The sequence below is a fragment of the Tetrao urogallus genome (genome assembly GCF_951394365.1).
Source record: "Tetrao urogallus genome assembly, chromosome: 8".
Classification (NCBI taxonomy): domain Eukaryota; kingdom Metazoa; phylum Chordata; class Aves; order Galliformes; family Phasianidae; genus Tetrao; species Tetrao urogallus.
This window is the reverse complement of record NC_136821.1, coordinates 6,228,319-6,255,082: the sequence shown is the minus strand read 5'-3', so window position 1 is coordinate 6,255,082 and position 26,764 is coordinate 6,228,319. Positions and strand designations below refer to the sequence as shown.

Here is a 26,764-nt window from a genome sequence, read left to right as displayed (position 1 = left end):
TATCCCATTCACAAGACCATTGACCCCAGCTGGAGCTTCTGCTTCCCCTGTTTGGACACATGATCAACTCTGTAATGCCTTTCAGCTGGCTCATCTGAGCCACTAAATAGTGCTGCACTCACCAGTCAGGCAAGTGGAGCACACAAGAAGGCTAAAGTAAGAGAATTGAGGAGCTAAGATTCCTAGACCTTGTGAGAAGAAAAACAGGTGGGAAATTGCAGAGAAGCATACACACAAACAAGGTAAGCTGTAAGAACTGGAGGTACGTTTCCCCTTGGAAAAGTTCTCCACGCATATTTTACCATTGACTCCGTCTTGCTCTTCTTGGTACTCCATTTCCTGCTCATCATCTTGGTCCAGATTGATATCGGGTGTCTCAACTCTAATGATGGATTTATTTAAAAGCCTGAAAGCTTCCTTCACGTGCTTTGGATGAACCTGGGGAAGATTTAAAAAAAATACACATTCTGGTAGCTCCAAAAATTCACCCTGATCGTGATAGTCTTTCTACCCATCTCACCTAATTAATTGTGAGCAGTAAAGACCCCACAAGTTACATTTCATCCTGCTACAAGTATTCTGCATTCACATGAAGTTATGGAGGAAATAAGCAGCCTGATGGAACGTTTCAGGCTTTAGTTATCACGTGGAGACAACAAATTTTAGCTCATTCAAAGAAAGATCAGTAGAGCATGAAACATGAAAGATATGGGTCTAAACAAGGACGGTGAAAAAAGTTATAATTAATGAGATCCTCCTATGGAACTGAAAAGCAAAAACTGGAGAAATCTTTTCTTGCTGAACCATACTGAAAACTCTCTGTTTCTTCCTAAGTTGAATTTAATTAAAAAGAATCCAGTGGATGACCTTATTGTACAACCAGTGAGTAGGTTTCTATCACGTGTGTCATGTGCAGTCATACTGCAGTTAATGGTCATAACACAATATGCATTTCAACTGTGGCTGACAGAGGAGGAGCTCACATCAAAATACGTGCCTGACTGGATCTCTCTGCATACTCTTACGGGGGTTCAGACACCTTAAACAACCCTGGCGTTTTAGATTGCTGGTCAGAGCAAACTGTGAGAAACTATAAACTGAGCAAGATTAGAGAAGGCAGCACCAGCAGTCCTCGTTCTCTCATGCGTTATTTTCAAGTAAATCGCTTGCAGATGGAGCAAATTCAAGTCAGGCAAGCCAGGAAGCAACTCAGTCTTCAGATGAGCAAGCGAGCAATGCTCAGCCTGTGAATGATCTTGCTCTTAAAGTAGAAAGGTAACTCTTCTTTGTAGTCTATCTAATGTATTCTGTTTGTTTCTCAGGATGTAGTTCTATTTTATTTTATTTTAATCAGACAGGCTGAATTACAGGGTTTTGGTGCTGATTCTGTTGTCATCTGGCAGACGTTTCATGTGGGCTTATTTTTGTTTGGATGTCTGAGATTAATACTAGGAGGAACACAAAAATCAGCTTTTTAATTAATTTTTCCCATACCCTGAGATAAAGAGGTCATCTGGAAAATTAAGAAGATTGTCATTACTTTGATACGATGTCATTATTTTGGTCTCTTTCAGACAGTATGCTTTCTGCAAAGATTTTGAAGGAGTTAAAATACTGTACTGCAAGCATTGAAACTAGTTTAGTAATGCTACCCTAGGTTTCCTACGAAACCTTCCTTTCCTATGAGAGATGTCCTCTCATTTTCTTGTCTGTTTGGTGGCTGCAGTCCAGGCATGTTGTAAAAGGCAGAGGAATTCTATTTTGTGACTCTTCTGCTTTTCATTTGATCAATGAACTGTAGCAAGACCAGTAAGCAATGCTAGTTCCATGACTAAAAAGTATGGTATTAAAAAGACAAAGTCACGATGTTAATGTAGATATAAAATTCATTTATAAAATACATGTGAATCTTAAATTGCACCATATTTGCATAAAGTACAACGTATTTTCTATCAGGGAAAAAAAAAGGAGGCAAAGCCATGTGGTACGTAGCGCTTCTCTTTTAAAAAGTATAACAGCAGCTACTGTACAAAAACAAAAAGTTCCTCCTGTCTGACCATGTGTGGCATTTGGTCATGTCTGCCCTCTTCCCAGACTTAAAAATACATTGCAAATTTTGTGCATTGGTCCTTATTCTAAGGCACCTGTCTGGATCAGTGGGACAAACACATGTGTGTCTATATCAGCACTTGCTATATTTTGTTTGTTTTCCATTTTAGGAAGTGATGTGCAGAAGAAACCAGATGGCTTAAATAGTTGAGAACAGGTTGAGATTAGTGTTTCTGTTACCATAGTTTACAAATAGTATTGCTTATTGTATGTCTTACAAGATGTCAAACAAGAATATCTATGGCTCTTTATTTAGTCAACAGAAAAGAACAGAATATGTTAAAACTACCATTAAAAACTGCAGGCTAGGTGCTGAATCACTACCTCGTGTTGTGATGGATGGTACAGCCACACGTGAGTGAATCGTTACTCTTACATTAGCTGTTAGCAGTGTGTTACAGTTCCTCTTCTCTTTCATGTGCTTTATGCTTCTGTGCTGGGAAATGCTTCGTTAAAAGTAAAAATCTTAATAGTAGATAATGCCATTTTAAGACTTTTTTCCTTTGCTTTTAAATTTAGAATCACAAAAAAGCTTGAAGAAAGACGAGAGGAGAAAAGGAAAGAAGAAGAACAGGTAAAGCGAAAATGTGGAACTGCTTGCAGTATTTCTTTAGACACCCACATTTGAATAAATGCTTAATTGCTTTTTAAACGAATATACTTCAGCCTTGTACCACTTACCCAAGGCAATTTTATGGTCTCATTTTTATTGTCTCTCTTGTTTACTCAGAAAGAAATTAAGAAAGAAATAGAAAGGAGAAAAACTGGTAAAGAAATGTTGGAGTACAAAAGACGTCAGGAAGAAGAACTGACAAAACGAATGTTAGAGGAAAGGAACAGAGAGAAAGCAGAAGAGAAGGCAGCTAGAGAGCGTATCAGGCAACAGATTGCATTGGTAATTTCTTCATTTGGAATGACAGCCTGCTGCTTCTTTCTTGCAAGGGCTGCTAGTACAAACAGGATACATTTTCTCATTTGGTAAAATGTTGAAAAATCTTCAGTTATTCTGTTTGGAGCCTCTGTGGCTTTGCATGGTGACAACTTACGCATTTTAGTAGCATTTGCTGTGAAGCTTCTACTTTGATATGCATCACGATGATGACTGTGAGAATTAATACATTAGCTTTTTTTTCTATGTAGCTTGAGCCCAGTGATGAATTATAATTAAACTTGAAAAAATTGCAATTCAAACTGAGATCTGAAAGGGAAGCCCAGGAAATACTTCATTGTTTGAAAATGGAGGTTTGTTTTTTTTTTTTTTTAAGTTTGTATATATAGGTGTTTATGTATGCATATGAACAGTTCACAGCTGAAATTCCTCTTTGTTTCCAAATTTTGCCTAGAACATGTAGAACTACAGCAGTGTGACTTGTCATAGATTTTTCCCTTTCTCTTCACTGGGAAGTTACACTATCATGGAAGGCTATCTGATTACTTGGATGAAGTAACTCAGTGAAAAGTGTATTTTATGTTTCCTAGGGACAAGAGACAGTCCTGTTTGACAGTGAATACAGCTTTGCAGCACCGCTGCCTTTCCTCTGTGCCACTTACTTAGAGCGGTTGGGTTCTCAGTACAGACTGAGGTTTTTGAGTATTAAGTTAAGGTGCATAGTGAAAATGAAGGTTTATGTTTGGCCTTTCCTAAGGATCGTGCTGAGAGAGCAGCTCGCTTTGCGAAATCGAAGGAAGAAGCAGAAGCTGCAAAAGCTGCAGCTCTTCAGGCTAAACAGGCTGAAATGGAAGCCAGAAAAGAAGCATCTCAAAAGGAGCGAAGGTGGGTAGTTTTAGAGAAAGCAGAAATGTGTCCTCACGGGAAGAAAGGTTAAAAAAATCTTTGCGTAAGCATTAAGAAATTTCATAGTATGTCCTAACCTATTAATTGATGCTACGCTGGTGTGTTTGAATACTGACATAAAAATTAGCTTTCTTTTGTGATATTAACTCATGGCCATTTCCATTAATGTTATGTTCTCAGAGAACTTCCATCCTTTAGACATTCCTGACAATGATACATTTGCTTCCTGATCTTTGATTTGAATACCAGGTATGATGGGGCTAGGTAGGGAACTAGATGAGGTGGCTGTGTCAGAACTACGGTGGAGAGTGTGCTGCTGACCCAGCTGTTTCTCTGGGTGCACAGCTGGCTTGGATTCAGCAAGGCTTGTTTATGCACATCAGCATTAGAGTCAGACGTGGCGTCTGTCCTGCCTGATGCTATTGTTTCAGAAAATATCCTAACTTATGGAGGCCTTAAATAGTTACTGAACCACTGTGAATCAAAACCCCGGAAGAAAGGGCACAGTGCAGGAGCAACCTGTTAGATAGCTGAATGTAGCATTACCTGCCAAGCTAGAGTGAATACCTGTGCCCTCATAGTATAACTCCCAAAAAATCCAATAGAAGTAATGCAGGCTACACAAAATGCGTGTGGTTTATATTTCCTTCTGATATTCATTGTTATGTGTGATTAATACAAGCATCTTGTTTGAATACTGATGAGTCTGGTGAAACGCAGAGATGCATGGTGGTATATAAAGAAGATGGTTATCAACTGCGAATCCAAATCCATAAGCTATCTGAACTGCCATAAATAAGATGGCCGCCCCTCCCTTCCACACCTGAGTACTGCCAAGCTAAAGCCCCACGAGTGTTTGTGATTGTTAATAAACCAACTGACCATGGTGAATGTCCTGCAGTGCAATAGCCAGGATTCAGTTCCGCCTTCCAGATGGATCTTCCTTTACTAACCAGTTCCCATCTGAAGCACGGCTGGAAGAAGCGAGGCAGTTTGCTGCACAGGTAAATCAGTGTTTCATTTTCTCAGCTACGTGCTAATTACAGATTAATGTAGCAGCAACTAGTTGAACATGGCAGAATCGTTGTTAGCTGCTTTCCTTTGTGTTAATTCGAAGTGAGTTTTGGTTAGCAGAACCACCAACAGCCTTTATACAGCTGCAGCATGGAACTTGTCAGGGACATTAGAAGTTCTGCTGTTCTTCGTATGAAGATGATTGTAATTCTGATAAGAACTCTTGGGCAGTAAGGCAATGTGTGCTCAGCTGGCAGCTCCGCAGTAGAAAGTGAAAAGTGAGCAGTTCGTTTTAACTAAAATGTTTTCTTTGTGTTTTCACAGACGGTTGGTAATGCTTATGGCAATTTTTCTCTGGCGACAATGTTTCCCAGAAGGGAATTTACCAAAGAAGATTATGGAAAGAAATTACTGGAGTTAGAGTTAGCACCAAGTGCTTCTGTAGTGCTGCTGCCGGTAGGTGTTGCTTTGGGGTTGGCAGGTGCTTCTGGTCAGCCGTTATAAAACTTGTTTGAATTCTGTTCTTTACTGTCTCTAAGACATATTGCAAAATTGGTATAATTTCTGTTTGGACTAATTAGGAAAGGGATTGACAGAGATATTTGTTTATCGTGGAACCAAATGTGGTCTTTTCTAGTGTCTCTTGAGCTGCTTCTAAATTACGTGTGAAATACTCTGCCTAAATGGATACAGCTTGAATACCTGACAAGTTTGCTTTTGGTGTTCGCATCCAGGCGGGACGACCTGCTACTTCTGTTGTTCAGGCTTCAGGCGGTGACCTGTGGAAGTTCTTGGGCACGATACTTTATCCCCTCCTCGCAGTGTGGAGATTTATTAGCAACTTTCTGTTTACGAGTCCACCCCCCTCAGAATCTACTGTGAGAACAGTCCATCAGCAAGAGCATTCGAATCCCTCAAACTCTAACAACATTGAGCAAAGCAGGTAATCAAAGCTGCTTACGGGAGCTGTCTCTGAGCACTTGCTAGAATTGTCTCAGTCTTATATTATTGAACTGAACCGTATCTGTTCTTTTATACTCGTTGCTCTGTCCTTGCAGTTTTGGGCAACCACCCTTCTGTGTGGCTGAAGGACAAACTGGGGGCAGGCAAACTGCATCTCAGCCCTGATTAAGCCTATCCTGGTTGTACTTGTGTGATTAAGCAAGCCCTTTACTGCTTGCCTCAGTTTCCAACTACAGTGTAGGAAAAAAAAAAAAAAGCAAGAAAAAAAACATAGTTTTGCAGCCAGTAATGAACACAGAATTCAGCTGTAACTATGAATATGGGTTTCACTTGAGCTGATACTGTTTGGAAGATAAAAATGTTCAAAATGTAAATTTTGAAGATGTAAAGTTCTCTTATGGTGTAGTTACATAAGGAACACGAGCAACTGAAGTCGACGAGAGAGTTGAGGTTTTGTGTTGGAAGAAAAATCTCTTATACCGGAGCTATTTCACACGAAGTAGGCACGTATCACCTCAGTGCCAGGAGAACCAAAGTTCTGTTTGACCACTAAATGCCATATTTGTAGCTGGGTACCATTCCCCAGGGAAAGAAAGGGCTGAGGAAGCCTATTTTTGGGGATAAGAGAAGGAAGGATGCTCTACTTACACACTGCCTTTTGTACCCTAGGCAAACTGTCAGGAAAAGAGTAACAGAAAAACGAGGGGAAGACTTCAAAAAAGAAGGCAAAATATATAGACTGAGGACTCAAGATGATGGAGAAGATGAAAATAATACTTGGAATGGAAATTCTACACAACAAATGTAGTTTTGAGTAATTGCAGTAATGAGTCAGGCTCTTTTTTTTTTTCCTTATTTGATTGAAGTCATCTAAAGCTTCTGGAGAAGTGGGGCACCAACTGAATTACTTAATTCTTATTCCTACAGTGGAGTATGGAATAAAGTTGCCTATTATTTCAGAACAATCAAGTGGGTGTAGCTGTGGCTTAAGAAGTCAAGAGTTGAAAAGATTGAAAATCTCCATCAGCTTTCATAATCATTTCCCTACTGCCATTAGTAAGGCACTTTTTAATCTTTAAATATTCTGCTACCTAAATTTAAGCACCAGGTATTAATATAAAGGCCATAGTAGGGAATGACTGATTTAAAATGAGGGTGTCAGAAGCACTATAAGTAGCAAATCAGGTAACTAATTTATGTTTAACTTTTTTCTTGCTTCTGCAACTGCAAGCAAAACCTTGTAGTTTTTAATTCCCCAAGCACTCAATAAACTATTTTCCAGAAAACATGGCTGTCTTTTCTTGTAACATTCCTCTGAGGTACATAGTCACAAAGAAGCAAGCGGCTAGACTTACAGGCTGATATTTAAAATACAAGTCACAGTTGTTTCAGTTTACATGACCTTGCTTGGGAGTTCCTGTTGAAATCTGGTAAAAGCACTATGAAAGTTTTTAGTGTCTGAAAAGGTGGTGTGGGACAAAACCCATTTCTTTGCCACATGAAGTGGAAACGTTGAGAAGAGAGACTGCAATACAAGAGCGCAGAAACTTTTATTTTGAAGGTGAGGACATGGCTTTCACATATGAAGAATGCTGACTTGTCTTCCTCCCCAGGTATTGAGCATTTATATTTTTTACAGTTACAGGTGTTCAGTGCTGCTGCAGACTTCTTTGTAAAGGAACTTCAGTAAGTATTGCACTGTTCAAATGTAAAGGCTTAGTGCTTTTGCTTTTGTTAAAAAATAATTCATGACAAAATTGAGAAAATACTATCCATAAAATGAAGGAATGGGGGGGGGAATGTACTATTGCACAGTAGCTGCAATAGAACAGTACATTCTGCTATCCCTGTTTGTGCCAGTGTTGGCACTAGCTTGTCTTCGAAAGATTAAGCAGCAGCAGAGCTTCGTGGGATGCTCTCAGATCCCTTGGAAAGACAAGAAGGATCCAAGGGAAGATCATGAAGGAGGGCAGATGAAGGTTTACGCTCAGAATCCTTACACAACTTGGAACAGTCAATTTTGACTTGAAAAAAATTATCAATAGTAGCTGGAAAAAAAGTCAGTGTTTTTTACTTCATATTTTAAGCCAACAGCAAGATTGGAAATCACCTCCAAGGCAAGATACTGAGGTGCAGCAGTATAAGCCCCAGGTATCTCTTTCAGTACTACAGAGTACAGTTCTGTAGGCATTCTTTGTTAAGAAAAAAAAAAAGCATTTTAGCAAGTAGAGATACTGTTTCAATCCGTTCCACATATTCAAATGAATTACATTTTACATTTTAGTAAGTTCTATGGATGATTGCTTATGAGATCTTTTGGATAATGTTCCATATTTATATGAAATAAGTGCCAGGCCCAGTGCTCCAATTCCGGAAAGAGCAAAAAGCACATACAGTGCTGTTTCTGCACTGTGTGATGTTAAATCTAATCCCAGAAAGCGCACACTGGCAGCCAGTCCTGGTGTGGTGTCTGGTATCGCTGTTCATGAGAAAACAATAAGAAGTAGTTAGTACATGGCTTGTCAGGAGCATTTTCCTGTGTACAGGTGCATCACTTCTTCCTCACTCTGCACGGCTTTGTAGCGTGGCTCTTCAGTGCTCTGGCAGTAGCTGTGGGTCTCAGGGATCAGCAATTGACACAGCTCTAGCTCAGAGTAATGGTACAGCTGAGGGCTTATAGTGAGCTGCTGGGGCTGAAGGAGACACAAGTAATTCCTGATAGAAATGCTGATAGAAAACCTCCTTTTAAACACCCAAACTGAAGTGGTTGTGGCTCAGTTAATAATATACTTAGTCCAGAGATCACAAGACAAAAAAGAATATTACCAAAGTCTTCTTAGAGAGTAGTCAAAATCATTTCTAAGAAAAATGCAGTGCAGGAGTGCTGAATGGGTGGGATGTGGAAAACGTAATAGAATGCAATAACTTTTTTTGTCTGTTTTGAGGACAGATGCTTAGCTAGGTGTTGGATTTTATGCTAACATAACATTCTGTTTTGGAAACAGAAATGACAGTATGTTCCGCATGAACGTCTTCATTAATAAAGGCTGGTGATTAGGCAGTTTACTACCCCAGCTCTTTAAAAGAATACTGCAGAAAATAGTCTTTTAGGATGACACATCATGGAAGTGCAATTTCTGCTGCACCACTTACCTTCAGACTCCGTTTCCAGACAGGGATGTGGGCCTGCTGCAGGATCTGGAAAGCCATTGCAGCTGATGATCTGTGAGTAGTACCTGGCAGAGGCCTTGGGGAGCCGTGGCAATGTGGGATCCGTGTGATTCACATAGTAGAACCCAAACCTTTCATCAAAGCCTACTGCCCACTCAAAGTTGTCCATCAGTGACCATGCCGTGTAGCCACGCAGGTCAACACCATCAAGCACAAGAGCTGTTAGCAGGAGCAGGCACAGCAGGTTAGTTGAGCAGTCAGGTGACAGGAGTCGCCAGCAGTGGTGCAAACAGGGCACTACAGAAGGGCACACTGAGTGCAGTGCAGTTACTGCCACGTTTGTCTCACCATCTCCCTGTCCCTACCAGGTGTGTGTTGCTACAGCTAGTAACGAGCCAGGGCAGCTCAGCCAGCCCATGAAGACTGCTTCTGTTGGCTCCAAAAGTCAGAGCTTTCATTCAAGAAGTGAAGGTTTAACAGAATGATGAGTATTTAAATGTGTTTGGGGGGGGGGGGGGGGCGGAATCTGTGCTGCTCAAAGTAACAGCAATGATCAGTTTCTGCTAAAACCCAAAGGCTTTCAACATGGCTGCAGCATAAACCTGTGTATAATTTACAAACCCGGTGCCAGGGATCTGTCAGCTCCTTACAAGTTGCTTTGCTCAGCAGCATCTTCCAACAAGACTGACGTGCAGCTTTAAATGAGCAATCTTACCTTTCAGCGCTTCGTTAATGTAGTTCTGATAGTAATGCATTCGCCAAGTGTCATTGAGATCTATGGCTCCTCTCTCTGATATCCCATTTTCAGTCACATAGATAGGAGGGTTGTTGTACTCTTCCTTTATCCACCTCAGGAGCTTTCGGAAGCCAAAGGGCACCACCTTTAGCCAGGAGGAGCCAGAGTTCAGCCAGCTGCGGTCGGTTACTGAAGCAACACCCCTGCAGAAGAGCACACACTGAGCACAGCACAGCCCCAAGCCTGGCCCTGCATTACTGCTCAGCTGGGAAATCTGACACCAAGCTCTACAGAAAAGTGCACCCAGGTGCAAGCTGTGAAAAGCACCGAGCTGGGGGGAGGTGAAGAGTGCTGGTGTTCACAAGCCCCCAGAAAACACTTCTGATATTTTGTTTTAAAGTTATATTCTGCCTGTAGATAAAAAGCTTCACTTAATCACTTCACGGTTAAATTTACATTTAGCTGTTTGGCTTTAAACTTAATGAAGTTTACTCTGTGTGGGGAGGGAACCAACAACTGTTTACACAGCAAATGGAGTAGTAGTATCTGTAAACCAGGCCACTTTCCCATTTCAAACTGGGGAATGGATGCAGGAAAAATGATAAATGCAGCTGATACCAAATGCTTATGAGACTGATTCCTTCATTTTTAGATGCTCAAGTTTTCCTTGCTCCGTCTTAACAATTCATTTTTTAGTCAGGTCATAACAAAGTAGCTGGCCCACTCTGAACACAGTATCACAAGTACTGTCTGGGGCTATTTTCCCTAATGCTGGTTGTAACAGCTTAATATGAATGTCTCATGGCTTTATTTTCTATTAGTGTACATTGCTCAGTTGGCATAGGCTTCCAAATGTGCATATTTTACTTGACCAACAATTTACAGTCATCTTACCTGTCAGAATCATACGATGGAATAGCAGTAGAATACTCATACTTGTATGTTAAAACTGTAGTATAATGATTTAGACCAAAGTAGTCATATGTGCCTTTAATTCTTTGCTTTTCACTTTCTGTAAATTCTGGAAGTCTGCAACAGAAAACAAAAAGGCATAAGGCCATCAAAATGCAATAAGCACAAAAGAAGGTACTGCGATCTTTCTAGAGGAACATCAGAAAAATCCCATCCATTTGTTATTAAAGCACAGACAGGGTAAAACACAAGCTTTCCTTTCCTTATATGTGTCTAGAAAGAAAGAAAAAAGGAAGAATATTCTTAGCAGAACACTGGCAATGTGATAGATTTAAAAGTAATGAGAAAGACAAATAAATATAATTCAGAGGTGTGAATGAGGCTCAGTGCTTGAGTTCAGTAGTACATCATTTTAAGAACAACTAAAATATATTTGCCCCAGGCAGGCAAAGCACTACATATAGTGCATTACATTTATTATATCACTCTGAACTGAGATTTTTATAGTGCCATTTTCAACAGAATACTTCCTTCTTATCAGAAAAGCAGGTTTTAGCTCAGCAAGTAGAAGCAAAGCAAGCTTGTGCCTGCACTCTTACCGGGAGCTGCTCAGACCCTGGGCCAGGCTGCGTTCCCGAATCCTCGTCTTCATCACTTCATTGTAATCGCCGTTTTTGAAAATGGGATGAGCAAACCAACCCATATAGAACTAACCCAGGAAATAAGGGAGAAGGATAAATTCCGGATTAAAACTAGGATTTAACTGTTCCTCTCCATAGGCTGCATTATGTATAGTAGCTGGCCCTATAATGAGCAGAGATACGCAGGAATGCCTGTATTACGGCAGCAAACTTAACGAGCAGCCTAGAGAGCTGTGACCAGATTCTTCTCTACCTGTAAGTATTGTCTGACAGCATCAAAATCCTCCTGTTTGTGGGGGTTCCTTGGCTCAGCCCAGTGAGAGTTGGTGGTGATAGAGATCAGCCCTCCTTGTTTTGCGCGGTAAGTCTCATTGTAGAGGTGCCAGGCTTCTGCATGGGCCTTGATTAGGTTGTGCCCCACCACATAGGGGGCTCGCCCAGGCCTAACAGAGATGCCTGCAGGAACAGCACAGACACTGCAGCAGCAATTCCTAGTTCCAATCTGCTGCTTCCCAGCTTAACACCCAGGACATGCAGAGCTGCCCACCAGTAAATGAACAAGCATGCAGTACCTGGTGCCTTTGAGCCCAGCCATGGGCTGAGATGTATGTGACAGCAGGTCTGCTGAAGGCACAGCTGTCATGCACAGGCTGTGGGGAACCCACATCACCCCCCTGCCCATGCTCTGCTGTCAGTACAGAGAGCAGAAAGCTGTGTGTTCAGGCCAGATCCCAACCCTTCCCTTCTCAAAAATTGTGCTCAGTAGTCTTACCTGGAGCAGCTGTGCCAAGGCCATACCCATAATATGCAATGTTGTAGGGTTCATTGATGGTTATCCAAAATTTCACTTTGTCTCCCAATCTCTGGAAAAGGAGCTCAGCATATTCCTTAAAGCTCTGAACTATGGTATCATTCTCCCACCCACCGTTGTCCTGCAGTGCCTGCGGGAGGTCCCAGTGATAGAGAGTGACCTGTAGGGAACGGCAATGAGAGAAAGGGCTCAGCCAGTCATTGATTCACTTTCACAACGAAGGACAAGATAACGGCCTTGTTTGCAGGCATAAGCCCAACTCCATCTGCATTTTTCTAACAGGCACATACAAATCTGCAGTAACCCCAGTGCCTTCTGTCCTGTAGTCGTTTGAGGTCATAGCGATCACTTGCACACTCTGATAAATGCCACTCTGCCAGTGTTCCAGTTCCTTTAGTATGAGGGGGAACGACTCAACCTTCAGGGCCTGCCCAGCTGTCAAGATGAGTCTCTCACTTTCAGTCATACTAAAGCCCACAATAATCATGTGACAGCAGGAATTCAAGTCAGTAAAGAACAGCTGCAGCTACACTGATTCTCAAATGAAGCACAGAGCAGTACAACACCTGCTCTTGAGGGATCTTGAACAGCCTGGGAATTCATAAGGACAAAGAACCTTCAAAGAACTGTGTTGAGTAATCTCAACACAGGAACCACACAGGCAAGTCTGAAAGTGGGGATCTGATCTTTCAACATCAGGATAATTCTCAGCTCCTGCACTCTGTTGGATTTCCAGTCCTTTTTTACAGTTACCTGAGGCGTAATACTGGCTGCCAGAAGAGCATCAATTAGCCTTTCATAGTAGTTCAATCCCATTTCATTGACGTATCTGATGGTCCCATCTGGGAGAACACGTGACCAGGAGATTGAAAAGCGATAGTGAGACACCTTGAGGCGTTTCAGCATTTCCACATCCTCCTCAATCTTGTGGTAGCTGTCACAAGCTACATCTCCATTGTCATCATTGCTGATTTTCAAAGGAGTGTGAGAGTGTTTGTCCCAAATGTTAAGTCCTTTCCCATCTGCTCTCCATGCTCCCTCAATCTGTAAATGAAGATGGGGGAGGGAAGGGAGAAATCATCAGTAAACTCCAAATTGACATCTTGGCCTAGGAAAGAATTCTGCCCGTCAGACTTTGCGGCACCACATAACATTTTGGCTTCTGTGTAAGCCTTGAAACAGTATCATTTTTTGCTGTACTATACTGGTAAGGTCTCTTGGGCCTCAAGGCACAGAAGTATTACCAAAGTACAATGTCAAAGGAAAGGTGTTGTTTCCCTTCAACCTGCTGATCGGTGTTTGCTTCCCCTTGTGAAATCTCTGCTGCTTTCTCAATTTCCGTGGGATAACCACGCCATTATAAGGGAAAACTTTGAGATGTTTAAGGCAGTTGTTACAGTAACCCTCAAATCACCATAAAACCTAATGTAGAAGCTGTGTCTCATCCAAAACGAATTAACTGTCCATGAGTGTTTGAAGAGTCAGTCTTTGTTTCCTAACCTGATATGCAGATGTTGCTACACCCCAGAAAAAGTTCTTTGGAAACTCTCCATATAAGAATTCATCTTCTTTTGGCAATGGGATACCATTGTTGCGGATGATTTCTGCGTAGTACACAGCCGAGCGCCTTGGGGTTCTCGGCCTGTTGGGATCATCAAAATCAACCTCGTGCAATCCAAATCTTGGCTCATAACCATTCAACCATTCAAAGAAATCCATAAAAGACCACGCATTGTATCCTCTCAGATTAACACCGTCCAGTTTGTAAGCTGAAAGACCAGAAACAATGGGAGAACATCAGTGATGTTTCACACATATAACAAACCACAAGGAATTCACTTGCAAACACATACACACTTTCAGCTTCATCAAGCTATCTCTGAACAAAAAGGACCACAACAGACTTCACATCTGGAGGATACAGAATACAAATGGCTACACAAAGGAGATCATAAAAAAACCCACTACGTTTATATTGCACTCAGAATATTAAAAGAACAGCAGAAGATGCTTTTAAAAACGACACCTCAGAGGAAAATTGTGACAGGAATCTAGAGGGGAGATATACAACACAAAATAAAAGCAAACATTTGTACCTTTTAAAGCTTCATCTATGTATGTTTTGTAGTAAAGTATCCTGGTTTGGTCATCAACATCCGATTCGGTCTTTAGCCCCACTCCGTTCTCAATGATGTACATTGGGGGATTGCCATACTCTTCCTTGATCCAGTTCAGCAGCCTCCTCAGCCCCCAGGCCACAGCCCGATGGCCATCAAGAGCTGACGTAGGCCAGGAGCTGTCAACATCTGTTGATATTTCCTGGTCGTACTCATAAGAGAAGGGATTCAGGCGGGTTGTTGCATGGGTTACAAGTTTGGCAGTGTAGGTGTTGAAACAGAAAACATCCGCTGTGCCCCTGATGTACTCACGCTCTTCAGCTGTGAAAACTGGTAGGCGGGATGATGGCAGGTTTTGGAGCTCACTCCTGTTTCCAACTTTCCATTTCATGACCTCAGGGTAGTCCCCATTTTTGAAAACTGGATGTGCAAACCACCCCGCCAAAAACTGCATGTACCTGTCTGCAGCTTCTAAGTCCCTGGGGTTGCTGGGTGTCTTTGGCTCAATCCAATCTATATTGAGACACAGAGAAATGATTCCTCCCTGACTCGCTCTGTATTTGTCATCGTACGTGTGGTAGACTCTGGCGTGGGCTTTCAGTAAGGTGTGTGCCACTTCGTAGGGAGCATCACCAGGATTATTGACATTGGGTGGGAATTCCCCCGTCCCATAGCTAACCCAAGCAATAACTTGGGGTTCGTTGAAAGTAAGCCAGAACTTCACCCTGTCCCCAAAGGTCTGGAAACAGAAGTCTGCAAAACTGTCAAACAGTTCAATGAGCTCACTGCTCTCCCAGCCACCAATGTCCTGGAGAGCTTGTGGCAGGTCCCAGTGGTACAGCGTGACGATTGGAGTGATGTTGTTTGCCACCAGCCCGTCAATGAGACGGTTATAGTAATCAACACCATGGCTGTTTACTGAATTGTTCCTTCCGTTGGGGAAGATTCGAGGCCAGGACAGAGAGAAACGATAGTTCTTTACCCCCAAGGCTCTCAGCAGGTAAATGTCTTCCTCTACCTTGTTGTAGCTATTACAAGCTATATCTCCAGTGTCATTGTTTTTTATGTTTCCTGGGACATGGGTGAAGTTATCCCAAACACTGGGTCCTTTGCCATCCGCATCCCAACCTCCCTCAATCTGGTATGCAGAAGACGACACACCCCATGTGAAGTCCTCTGGGAACGTCCCATAAAAGTACATGTCTCTTTCAAAGTCTGTTTGGGATGAAAACTTCTCCCAGACAACCTTTGACTTGGAGGGAACTTCTGATGCTGGTAGACTCGGCAACTTTGATGGTGTGGGTAGGCCAAATACCACCGATGCAGAACTTCTGTCTGAGGCTTGGGACGGGAAACCATTGTTTTCAATAACAGTGGAATAGAAATAAGCACTTGCCCTGGGAGTCCTTGGTCTGTTGCTATCTTCAAAATTCACGTGATGTAGCCCAAATTTTAGGCTGTAGCCCTCTGGGCCTTCAAAGCCATCAACCAGGGATCGAGCAATGTATGACTGAACATCAACTGCATCCAGTTTTACCGCTGTCATAGAAACAGTACAAGACTCTGTTAATCACTCGAACGCTCTCTGAATGCAGCAGAGCAGAACACAAGCACACAGCTGAGGATAACAACAGGGTGACAGCCAAACATCTACGAATTGTGTTCGGGTAAAAGAAAACAAAACAATTAGAGTATTTGGCAAGAAAAGCCATGATCACTATATCAGGAGCCAGTCAAAGACTTCGTGATAAAAACATACCAGAAAATAAGTATTTGAGTAAAGCCCACTTGTGCCATGAGTACTCCCTTCCCTATGTTCTAGCTTTCAAGAACAACTCATCAGCTTAAGTATACAGTGCTCTTTTATATTTACCACTGCAGTTAAATTGAAACATAATATGTATGTAGTGCTTGTCTAGCTTCCCTTGGCACACAGGAATTCATTTCTGCAGGACACAATACTTAGTACCATCAGAGACAAGTCTAGCATCCTTCCTCATACTGCCTACAGTAAAGCACGCTCTTTCTTATTCCAGAAAAGTTCACTTTCCATAGGCAGTCCATGTTCCTTTTGCAGAGGCAAAACAGCAATGCTAAATGCTGTTTTCTGCAGCTCTTCTATCAGCATGCTGAGAACTAGGTCAACAGGATCAAAAGCTGTACAGTGATCATCAACATAATGAATACATTATATTCAATATAATGCTATTGATTTGTGTATCTGAAGAAAGCATACTAAAATATCTATTCAAAATCTCAAATTTCTATACTTGAAAAGGACTTCAGTTACCAGTATTAATTTTTGTTAAGCTGATACACAGTTTGCAAAGATAAAGGCATAGACTGAATCTTTCCCAAAATAATTGAGATATAAGTATCTCCCTAAAAATTCTAACTTGCCCTGGTGCAGGATGCTATCAGTTAGATCTGCCGAATCAGTAAAGACATCATTCAGTCCCATCTATGAGATCTCTGCAGGTAAGAGCCTGCCTTGAGCCAAATTGTTTTCAAAGGTACTGAAGTAGGTAAACAGTTTTCACTGAGAGACTGGCTTTAGGTTGTATTTGTACCTATGAAAAACCTCTTCCAGTACCTAGACAGAGCTCCATATCTGGTCACTGGATAGGCTGGAATTTATGACACTGTACATAAGAGGTGGCCCACCTCAGGTTACTATACAAATGGTGATGTTTTAAAGCTAATCACTGTGGGAGTGACAGAATAACTAGTTGCCAACATTTTAATTTAAAAAAAAAAGAAAACCAAAAAGCATACCTTTTAGAGCCTCATTGATGTATCGGCGGAAATAATCCACTCGCAGAGTGTCATTAATAAGGTCCCCGGTGGCTTCTGTTGGCATACCATTTCCTGCTATGTAAATTGGGACCTTTGCCCCTGTATATTCCTGGGACACAAACTTCAGCAGCCTTCTTAATCCCCACGGGACCACATGGATTGAAGAAGAGGCAGTCGTTGGCCACGAAGGATCTACGTGCAAAGAGAAGTTCCCAATGCTTTCGTATCCAGGTGTGCAGGTACCACTAGCCACAGCACTAACCAGGTGGGAAGTGTAATGGGAAAGGCCAAAAAAGTCTGCCGTTCCTTTCACCCAGGTTTTCTCCTCCTCCGTAAACACAGGCAGCTGCGCAACTGTGGTGGAGCACTGCTGGTTTACTTCCTGGATCTGAGCCTTCAGGATATCTGGGTAGTCACCGTCAACAAATACAGGGTGAGCAAACCAGCCAAGCGTGAACTGCAGGTACCTCTCTGATGCCTTCACATCCTCAGAGTTGGTTGGAGTCTGGGGTTCAGCCCAATCCGAGTTCAGCACCAGCCCTACCTTGCCCTGCTGCTGAGAACGGTGCCTGTCATTATACAGGTGCCAGACCTTAGCATGAGCCTTGAGAATTGTGTGAGCCACCTGGGGGCAGAAAGCAGAGGAATACGTGTCTCACTGCTTTGCACAACACTGCATTAACACTGCCTTGTGAGAAAGACATCCCCATGTGAAACAAGAGAACTTGACAAAACAAATAATTGTGGGCAGAGAGTACAGCAGGGTTTGGATTAAGTATAAGAATCTGGCTGATTTCAGAGCAGAAAATAACATCCATAGCATCCATTAGTAATACATTAAGGAATGCGTTTGCTTGGGAGCATCATAAGTCCAGAAAGCAAACAACTGTCTCAGATTAGGCTCAAGCATCGTTAAAATTTGCAGAATCTGAGGAACACAACGACGGCAGCTGTAGGATCCTATGTCCCTACCTTGTAAGATGCTATTCCTGGATCGGTGATTCCTGGAGGATGCTCTCCGGTGCCATAGCCAGCATAGCTGATAACCCAAGGCTCGTGGAACGTAACCCAAAACTTGACCCGATCCCCAAAAGTGGCAAAGCAGAAGTCTGCATAGCTTGCAAAAGCATCTATGATACTGTCATTCTGCCAGCCACCAAGAACCTGAAGAGCCTGGGGGAGGTCCCAGTGGAAAAGAGTCACCATGGGCTCAATGTTAGCCTCTAGCAACCTGTCAATTAATTGGTTGTAATAATCCACACCCTTGATGCTGATGGTTTCATTGGTGCCAGCAGGGAAAATTCTAGGCCAGGCTATAGAAAACTTGTACAGCTGGGGATGAAGACCTCTAAGCAAATAAACATCATAGCTAGTTTTGTGGTAGCTGTCACATGCCACATCTGTTGTTTGGTTCATGTAGACATGACCTTCGTGCCCAAACCGATCCCAGATGCTCTCTCCTTTCCCATCCTCTGCCCAGGCTCCTTCAACATTAAAGGCACCTGTTGACGTGCCCCAGAGGAAACCACTTGGGAAAACATCTTGCAGGAAAGTATCCCTCTCCAATTCGGACTGGTTAGCAAACATTTCCCAAATTGTTTGATAGGAGGAGCGAGGGGCAGCAATTGCATTCTCTTGTAGAGTATATGTTTTGCTGAAAATAGAATAAAAAAGAGTTACAACCTCAAGGTGGATGCCAGTGCCACAGAATTTGCAGACAAGGAGCATAAATAATTGTTGGCTTCTCATTCAGCTCACATATGCCAGTTAGGGAACGGCCACTTTGTCACCCAACCAATCCAACCTCCTGCCATCCAGCTGGCAGATGAAGGAGAAGTGCAATAAACTACCTGCAGAGCACCTCAAGTGCTATGTATCTCGTGCACTTCTCAGCAGATAGATTTTCAAATTTCATTAAACTAGGTCAAAGACACAAACAAAATCCTTGCAGTGTGCAGCAATTTCACACGCTCACAAGTCTTCACAGGATAACCTAAAACCAATCAATCCTGCCTCACTGGTCCCTAGCTTCTTCCTGTGCAATGACATTCCCTACAACTCTGTAGGCACAATTGGCTTCTCACATAGGACAGTTACTATTCTATGGTTTTAATTTAATTTTATATATATATATACACACATAATATAAATTCATATATACTATGTAGATGAAAAAAGAACAGTATGCTTGGAATATATGCCTGCTATTACTGTCTTGAAGGTGCAATCTGGGTAACTAAGGATGAAGGAGAGACAGTTACATTTCCTGAAATAGCAGGTTAGAAGATGGCCTGTAACAGCAAGAGACTGGACTGGGCACAAAGGCTTTCCCCTGCATTCCTTTAAGCAGCTGACAGCGATTTTACCACTACAACCGTCTTCTGTCTGCCTAGCACACTTGCTTCTAAAGGATACCAATGTATTACAGTGTGTGATTTAAGGGAAAAGAACTTTAGGTACCTTAAAGCATGAGATGAGAAGTCCAAGAATTCATTCACATCATATCCAATTGTACGTGCCTTCTCTTTATTAATAGCTGAAAACAAACAACAGATGGATAAATATCACAGACTGGATGACATTACTCGTGTATACAATTACATCTTTTGAAACAAGGCTTTTTTTTTTTTTTTTCCAATAACTAATAGCTGTTTTTCTCAGATTTAGTATGTTGTGTTGTTTGTTGTTTTTTGCCAGGAAAAAAAAAAAAAAACAACCCAAAAAAACCAAAACAACAACAACAACAAAACAAACCTGTAAGATTATTTAACTTAATAGCAATGGTCTGGAAAGGACAATTACATAATTTTCCATTCAGAGCCCAGCTACAGAACTCTTCTACTTCTTAAACCATGTCGCTTACCAGTGACAATGGCAGCTACTGGTACGAATGGATTCTCTTCCAAGGAATCACAATCAAGGAAATTCAGACTAAAAAGCAATACTTCTACGTCCTTCCAGACTTTCTGCAAAACAAGAATTCAAAGAGAGATTTCTATTTTTAAAAATATTTATTGGTTTTCCAAAGATGACATGTGGGAAGTTTCCATTTCTTGCTCTTCACTTCTGGCTAGGCCATCACCCTCTGATTTATAGGGAATAAGTGTCCTGCTACAGATACACAGAGCAAAACTGTTAACAAAGAGCCTGACATGCTCCTTCTCAGGCTGGTAGTGCATATGCTACATAATCATGAGCAAGGCAGATCATCTCTGTGCTCATCCCTGCAGACACGTGCACCTAGGTGCTGAATGACTTACAACAGTACCTTAGTTGTCTACTACTGCAAATTATCCATTACTTCAAATTCAGCGTGAGATCCCCTCTAAGTTACTTTTTTGCAAAATAAGCTGTTACAGATGGCTTGCAAAGTTCAGTAGAACTGTAAGAACAATGATGGATTTCTCCTATCTGCTCTACCCTATTACTAGAGTTTTAACTCCACATCCATGAAGTTCAGTGTTCATTTTCACACTGTGCATAATGTTACCTGGAATTCACTCATTTTCAGGTGGAAATCTGTTTCATTTCCACACCTGTACTGAAGGCGAAGAGACAGGAAGTCCACGGAATCCTGGAAACAAGAAAGGGAAAATGATCATCCTATTGGAAAATTATTGCAGGCATTCTCTTCAAAATATAGAAGTTGCTAGATGTTTGATACAGGCACTGCTGGAGTAAGAAGCCAGAAAGATACACAGAACCCTGGAAAATACGAGTACAAAGCGGACGCTGTACGAGAAGATGCATTTTGTGCCTTTCCTTCTAAACAAACCTAAATTTTAGAAGCACTAGAGTTTAAAAAATCATTGTAAGAATATTTTATGCATTTAATATTCCTCATTTCCAATTGATTGTTTAAATTGGCAAGACTGAAGAGTCTCTGATTAATCAGATAGAGAAACCTTTGTTGCCGTATGACTCAGGGTGGCCTTATCAATAATCCTTTGGGGAAAGACCATTTCAGAAATCTTTAGTCATTGCACACTACAGATGTTACTTTACTAAAAGTCCACAAGTTCAAAGGAATAGATAGCATTCTTTTATTCAACCAGTTGCTGAAGCTGGGATTGAACAAACAAACTGACAAGCCTTCCATTTATTTTTCAGTCCAAGAGTTTTTTCTAGTTCAGTCAGCTCCTTCAGTACAACTTTCCTCCTCCTATGAAGCACACCTTGCCTATATCCTTGAAATGTCACACCTATTTCTCCTCATTATTTGTCCTATCATTAAATTTGGAAGGACGAGCCAAATGCCTGCATTGTCATTTGTTCACTGCATCCCACATCAACGTGCTCTAGGCAAAAAGAACTACTAATGAGGGGTTTGGTCTTTACCAAAGAAGGGATGTCATCACCTTTATGGAGATGAGTCACATTGCGCCATCTCGGTTCTAGACCACTTTTAGCATAGCTCAGGCTGTGCTTCAACACATTAAATAGATTTTTTTTTTAAATAGCAGTTATTTTAAATGGAGTAATTTTTATTTGGTTGTGCATTAAATAGACCTGCAAATAAAAAAGCAGTGGGTACAGTTTTTGCAGACAGCTTGGTATTTAAGCACCTATACTGCTAAAACTGCCAAATATATGAGAGAAAATATGCCTCCATGTTTTTAAATCAGTGCTTACTAGCCAAGAAAGGATGTTGAAGTAATTCTTAAAATCAGAGAACTTCACATAATTGAGAAAATCAAAAAGTAAAATGTACCACATTGGACAACTAAACTCGTATATAGCTTGCAATACATCACTTAATCCTCTGCATAAAAATCAAGTGCAACAAAATCAAATTTAAATTGGAAATAATTCTCATTAAGGTGTTACCTGAAGAGAAACTGAAAGCAGCTCAGATGAAGTCCTATCCAAGGGAAGATCCATTCCTAAAGCAATGGACAGCTTTCCACCTTGGGAAACCAAACCAAACCAAACAAAAGCACGATCTATCAGTAGTGCAGGAAATGCAAATAGAAATAAAATACCACTGTAGATATTTTACAATCAAGTAAGACATATAATTTGAAAGCATTTTTTATTATCGAGATACTTTATCTTAAAAGTAACCATCTTGCTTCACAAATGCTTTTTTTTTTTTTTCTTTTTTATCTTGTCAGTACATTTCACTTGAAATAAATGAGAGATGCCATTTTAAAGCATAGTCAGTTTGTTTCACTGGCTTTTATAAGTACATTTTCAAAGTTTTCCACCCTTGGGTAGAAAGCTGGTAGATAAATTGGACCACATTCTTCAGATCTGGGCTTTTAAAGATGCATCCCTTGGGAAATATCTTAATGAAAAAGCCAACTCCCATCATGCTGAAGACAGACAGCTACTTAAATGGATGGCAAAATGTTCCCCTCCCTAAAATGGAACAGTGGCAATTGCAATTTCAATAATCAGTGACACTGAAACATGTAAGAAGACTTTGAAAATGAGGTGATTAATCAGGAATTAAGGATTTTTCCTAGACAATACATTTAAGGTTTGATATACAAGCAGTACAAGACTACTGTTATTCCAGGGTACCAACTGGCTTTTAATAAGGACCCTCAATAAGCACATAGATGAGTCCTTCGGAGACAAAGCAGGTACAAGTATGGTAACATCTGTTTTTAAAGTACCAGTTTCTGCTGCTGAAATTAACCTGAGCCTTCTTAATGCTTAAAAAGAATACATGTCAGTATACACACAGAGATACTTACCTATGTTCTCCCTGACTACTTTGGCTGTCATTTTAAGCAAAATGCCATTACTAGTAATTGAAGAACAATTATGAAAATAAGGTGTTTGAAGAAATCCATTACTCAAATATTTCTAAGTAATTCTGCTGATAGAATCACAGAGATCACACGTAACAAATTGTGCGAAGGTCATATACAAAATCCCTCCCCCTGTTCTTACCTGACACAGAGTATTTCTCATGGTAAACTCTGTAAGCTCTTTCATGAGCAGCAGCCAGGGCCTGGACACGGGCCTGGAGGTCACTGTAAGGCAGGCTTCCCAGGAGCTCAGGCAGGTCACTGAAGGTGAGCCACATATCAGCCAGGCCTCCAAAAACATAGAAACTGAACTCTGCATAGTCCACAAAAAGGTCAGCAAAAGAGCTCGCCTTCCTGCCCACAGCCACACTATCAGGAACACCCCTGTGATGGAGAACGACCACTGGCCCGAGGTCTGCAGCAACCAGCATCTTGAGCAGCTCCTGGTAGCATCGCACTTGAGCTTCATCTGGCTTCTTGGCATCCCCGTCAGGAAGGATGCGCGCCCACGGCAGGAAGACTTTGTAATGTGTTACCCCAATCTCACGGAGGTGGGAGAAGTACTGGGGCAGTTGGGAAATCACAGCATCTTGCTGACAGAAGTCATCACGGGCTTCAGGCACAGTAGGGTCCAAAGCTTCTTTGGGTAGAATGTGGCTCTGCAGATGCAATCTGTGCGCTGATGTGGTAGGCAGAGGCCCAGCAATGGCAACAAAGTTCTGAGCTGATTCCCCATCTCTCCCAAAGCTAGCAGAGACTAACAAGAACAAGACAACTGTCTTACAAACCAGCTCCATTTCTGGACCTGGCTCACAAACATTGCATCCACATTATTTATATTATAGTAGCAGTAATATTTAACTGCAGTTATCTGTTATGCACTTGAGTGCTCCCAGAAACAGCTGACACTCAAATGATAACAAATCAGGACTTTCAATTGGTAGATGAACAAATAGATAGATGTTCTGGATGCAAAAGGTAACAAAAGCAGAATCACCTACTTGGCTGCGGCTGGTGACACCAATGCCTGGAGGAGGCACATTTGTGCTGTAATTCTTGGGTGCATGAAGGAAATCTGAGAAGGCAGCATCTTACCTGCATTTGGAAAAGCTGTTGTTACAGTCGCTGTTACATAAATTCAAGAAGCAGATACACTGTGTGTCCCCATGCTAATAACAATATTATTTTATTGCTTACCAAAGTACTCTTTCCTTCAGCCTTGAGAATACTTTATCTGTCAGTACGGTGAGTGCACAGAGATCTCTTACCCAAACTGCTGCAACAAGGAGATAACTTCACAGCTCTACATGCAAATACAGCAAAATTGAAGAGTTGAGATCGTGTTATTGAGAACCACCATCTGTGCTGCCTAAATGCAGCACAAGTTTCAATTAACTAAACAAAATTCTACATAACTATAAGGAAACTATACAGAAAAACCAGTTGTCTCCCACTTCACCCCCCTTAAAAGCTAGTTTTTGCACAAAACATTAGTGGAATTACCTGGGCAACTTATCATTGCAAAGAAATATTTTCAGTATTATTTAAATTACACTAGAAACTGTCTCTAAACTTTTGCTTTTACTCACAGTTGACAACCTCCTGCATGTACAAAGCCTATAATTGGTGTACTTGAACTCTGTTCGATGCTCAGGTGACTATTCTGTATTTTTAAGGAGCCTTAAAAAACTTGCTGAAACATTGTGCCTGTTTGGAGCACTCAAGTACTCTTTCCCTCCCAGCCACAATGAACTTGACAGGATCGAATAGGAACCTTATATATTGCACCACCTGCTGTTAGTTTTTGAGTACAGCAGTGTTAACTCCAGAAAAATATCCCTCCTCTCTATGATGCATACAGAATTGTAGGGAAAGAGGAAGTAGGAAGAAAACATTTCCTCCTTACCAAAAGAGAGCAGAGGAAAGAAAGAAAGTATAATGAAGGACGAATACCTCCCTGTCCTTAGGGTGAGTTATTAACAATATAGAAAATCATTGCTGCAGGGGGGCAGTTGTTTTTAATAAAACGTAGCTTTAGCTGAGATGCAGCTTATGGGAAAAAAGTTGCAGAGAAATGTTACTGCAAACAGTGCCCAATGACAGCACAGTACAGCTTGCAACATTTATGAGTCTTTTAATTCCATAAATATAACATCCACGTTTGAAGTATGCATAGTCAGACTAAGGAACATTTGGACTGCAATGATTTACCTCTGCAGACAACAAAGAGAAGTGGGAATCCATGTCCTCTACAGAACCTACGGCTCTTTACCAAATCTGTAAGGAATTTAGGCTTCAATCTAGAAATATAAGACAGTTTAAACATTCTCTTGGATTTGTTTCAGGCTATTTATATTAAGCACAGTGGGATCACTTCATTATTTAGATATTTTTTTAAATATGATTGTACTTGTATTAAAGGCATTGGTCACAACTCCACAGTTAAAGCAGCAGATGTTCGCAACAAAGTCACTGTCAGAAACCTGGAGGTTTCTGTTTTGATGATTGGGTTTTCTGTTTTAAGAGAAAACATTTAAACAGCAAAGCCTGGTGCTTCAGGAGTTAGAAATGTTTGTAACACAGGGCACTGGAAAAACAGGAACAGGTTACCTAGAAAAGCGATAGTATTTCCCATGCAGGGAACATTCAAGACTCAGTTTGGTACAGGACAATCTAATCGATGGCTCTGATGCCAACGAGAGCTTGGATAAAAAGATGTGCAGTGATCCTTTCTAACCTGGACTTTCCAATAATTTTCTTTTGGAAACTATCACTTTTCTTCCCCATTTTTCATAAGTAGCAGCTAAACTACTATATCAAAATACTGGGTGTTCATGCAACTGAAGTACAAAGCAACTCTTAAGTGTCCACATTTGATCTCCACCAGAAACACATACAAAGTAAATCTCTCTCAGAACTGGCACTGGTATGACAGGGAGCTTCCACAAGCCTCTGTTGGGCCTCCATTGCCATAAGTAGCTTACCCATTTCCTTGCTTCCCTGCTTTGCTTCATTTGTCATTCCTAGTTCCATCTCTTCAGTTTCTGGGCTTTTTAAGGTTCAGGAGAAACTGGCTCTAAGAGCTGGCAGCAGAAAAATATGGTATAACTAACTTCCAAATGTTATATCAAACAATAATACAGCACCAGTACTATTTACTTAATGGCTGCAAAACAAGGAGGCCAATTTAGTCACTAATTAAAATCAGTTCAGGGTCAGAAGATTAATACATTGAAGTGAGCAAGCATTTGACTCAGTTGGCTCGAACTGACAGTGCAATAAAGATTATTTGGGACTATGTATCAATTACTCATCTAATACAGGCGAACAAAATGAGTTCCAAAAGCAATGTATAATGTCACCTTCAGCACAACTCTAGGAACTCCTGATGAAGAAATTCTGCAGTAACATGTGGAAGGCTAAATGGACACATCGTGGAGAGGAGGAAGACAATTCCCATTCTCAGCAAACGCAGGATGGTGTACTGGAAAAAGAGACTAAGGTGTAAATCCCAGAGGCTACATTTAAAAAGTTACACATTTGAAATAGTATTTACCTCTTAAAAGTGCATTAAGAGAAGTATTCTGCTGCCTTGGATTGACAGCATTGCTCCCAAAACTTGTTAGCATTCAAATTGGAGTTTGTTATTCCCTTACTCACCAGGAGTTGAAGCACAGGTGAGACAAAGGTCACAAAATCAACTTACAATCTTTTCTATTAACTCAAATTGCATTCTTGTTTGGTACAATATTAAACTGTTCACAAATTCTTGGAACCAAAAAGGTGAGCCTTGAAATTACAGTAAAAATAACACACCCAAATGTTGACTGTAGCTTTTAACATGCTAAAAGGATCCACAGAATCACAGAATTGTAGGGGTTGGAAGGGAGCTCCAGAGATCATCGAGTCCAACCCCCCTGCCAAAGCAGGTTCCCTACAG

At 41.3% G+C, this 26,764-nt stretch overlaps 2 protein-coding genes across 2 annotated transcripts; one reads left to right on the top strand and one right to left on the bottom strand.

Moving 5' to 3' along the window:
• Nucleotides 1-692: 692 nt before the first annotated feature.
• LOC306949350 (UBX domain-containing protein 4-like) lies at nt 693-6,689 on the top strand (the record flags this gene model as incomplete). Its single annotated transcript, XM_079539214.1, has 9 exons — nt 693-727; nt 1,159-1,275; nt 2,629-2,683; nt 2,840-3,004; nt 3,756-3,883; nt 4,806-4,908; nt 5,243-5,374; nt 5,653-5,861; nt 6,551-6,689. The coding sequence occupies 9 exons, from the start codon at nt 693-695 to the stop codon at nt 6,687-6,689; spliced, it is 1,083 nt and encodes a 360-aa protein (XP_079395340.1).
• Nucleotides 6,690-8,154: 1,465 nt separating this feature from the next.
• On the bottom strand, nt 8,155-23,621 carry LOC306949399 (lactase/phlorizin hydrolase-like; the record flags this gene model as incomplete). The annotated part of the gene is made up of 17 exons (XM_079539267.1): nt 8,155-8,360; nt 9,035-9,271; nt 9,768-9,991; nt 10,683-10,817; nt 11,300-11,409; nt 11,595-11,797; nt 12,114-12,312; nt 12,906-13,196; nt 13,653-13,921; nt 14,249-15,808; nt 17,045-17,690; nt 18,038-18,719; nt 19,526-19,601; nt 19,929-20,031; nt 20,556-20,639; nt 21,893-21,972; nt 22,967-23,621. 17 exons carry the CDS (start codon nt 23,619-23,621, stop codon nt 8,155-8,157), a joined length of 5,760 nt encoding a protein of 1,919 aa, XP_079395393.1.
• Between the last annotated feature and the right edge of the window lie 3,143 nt (nt 23,622-26,764).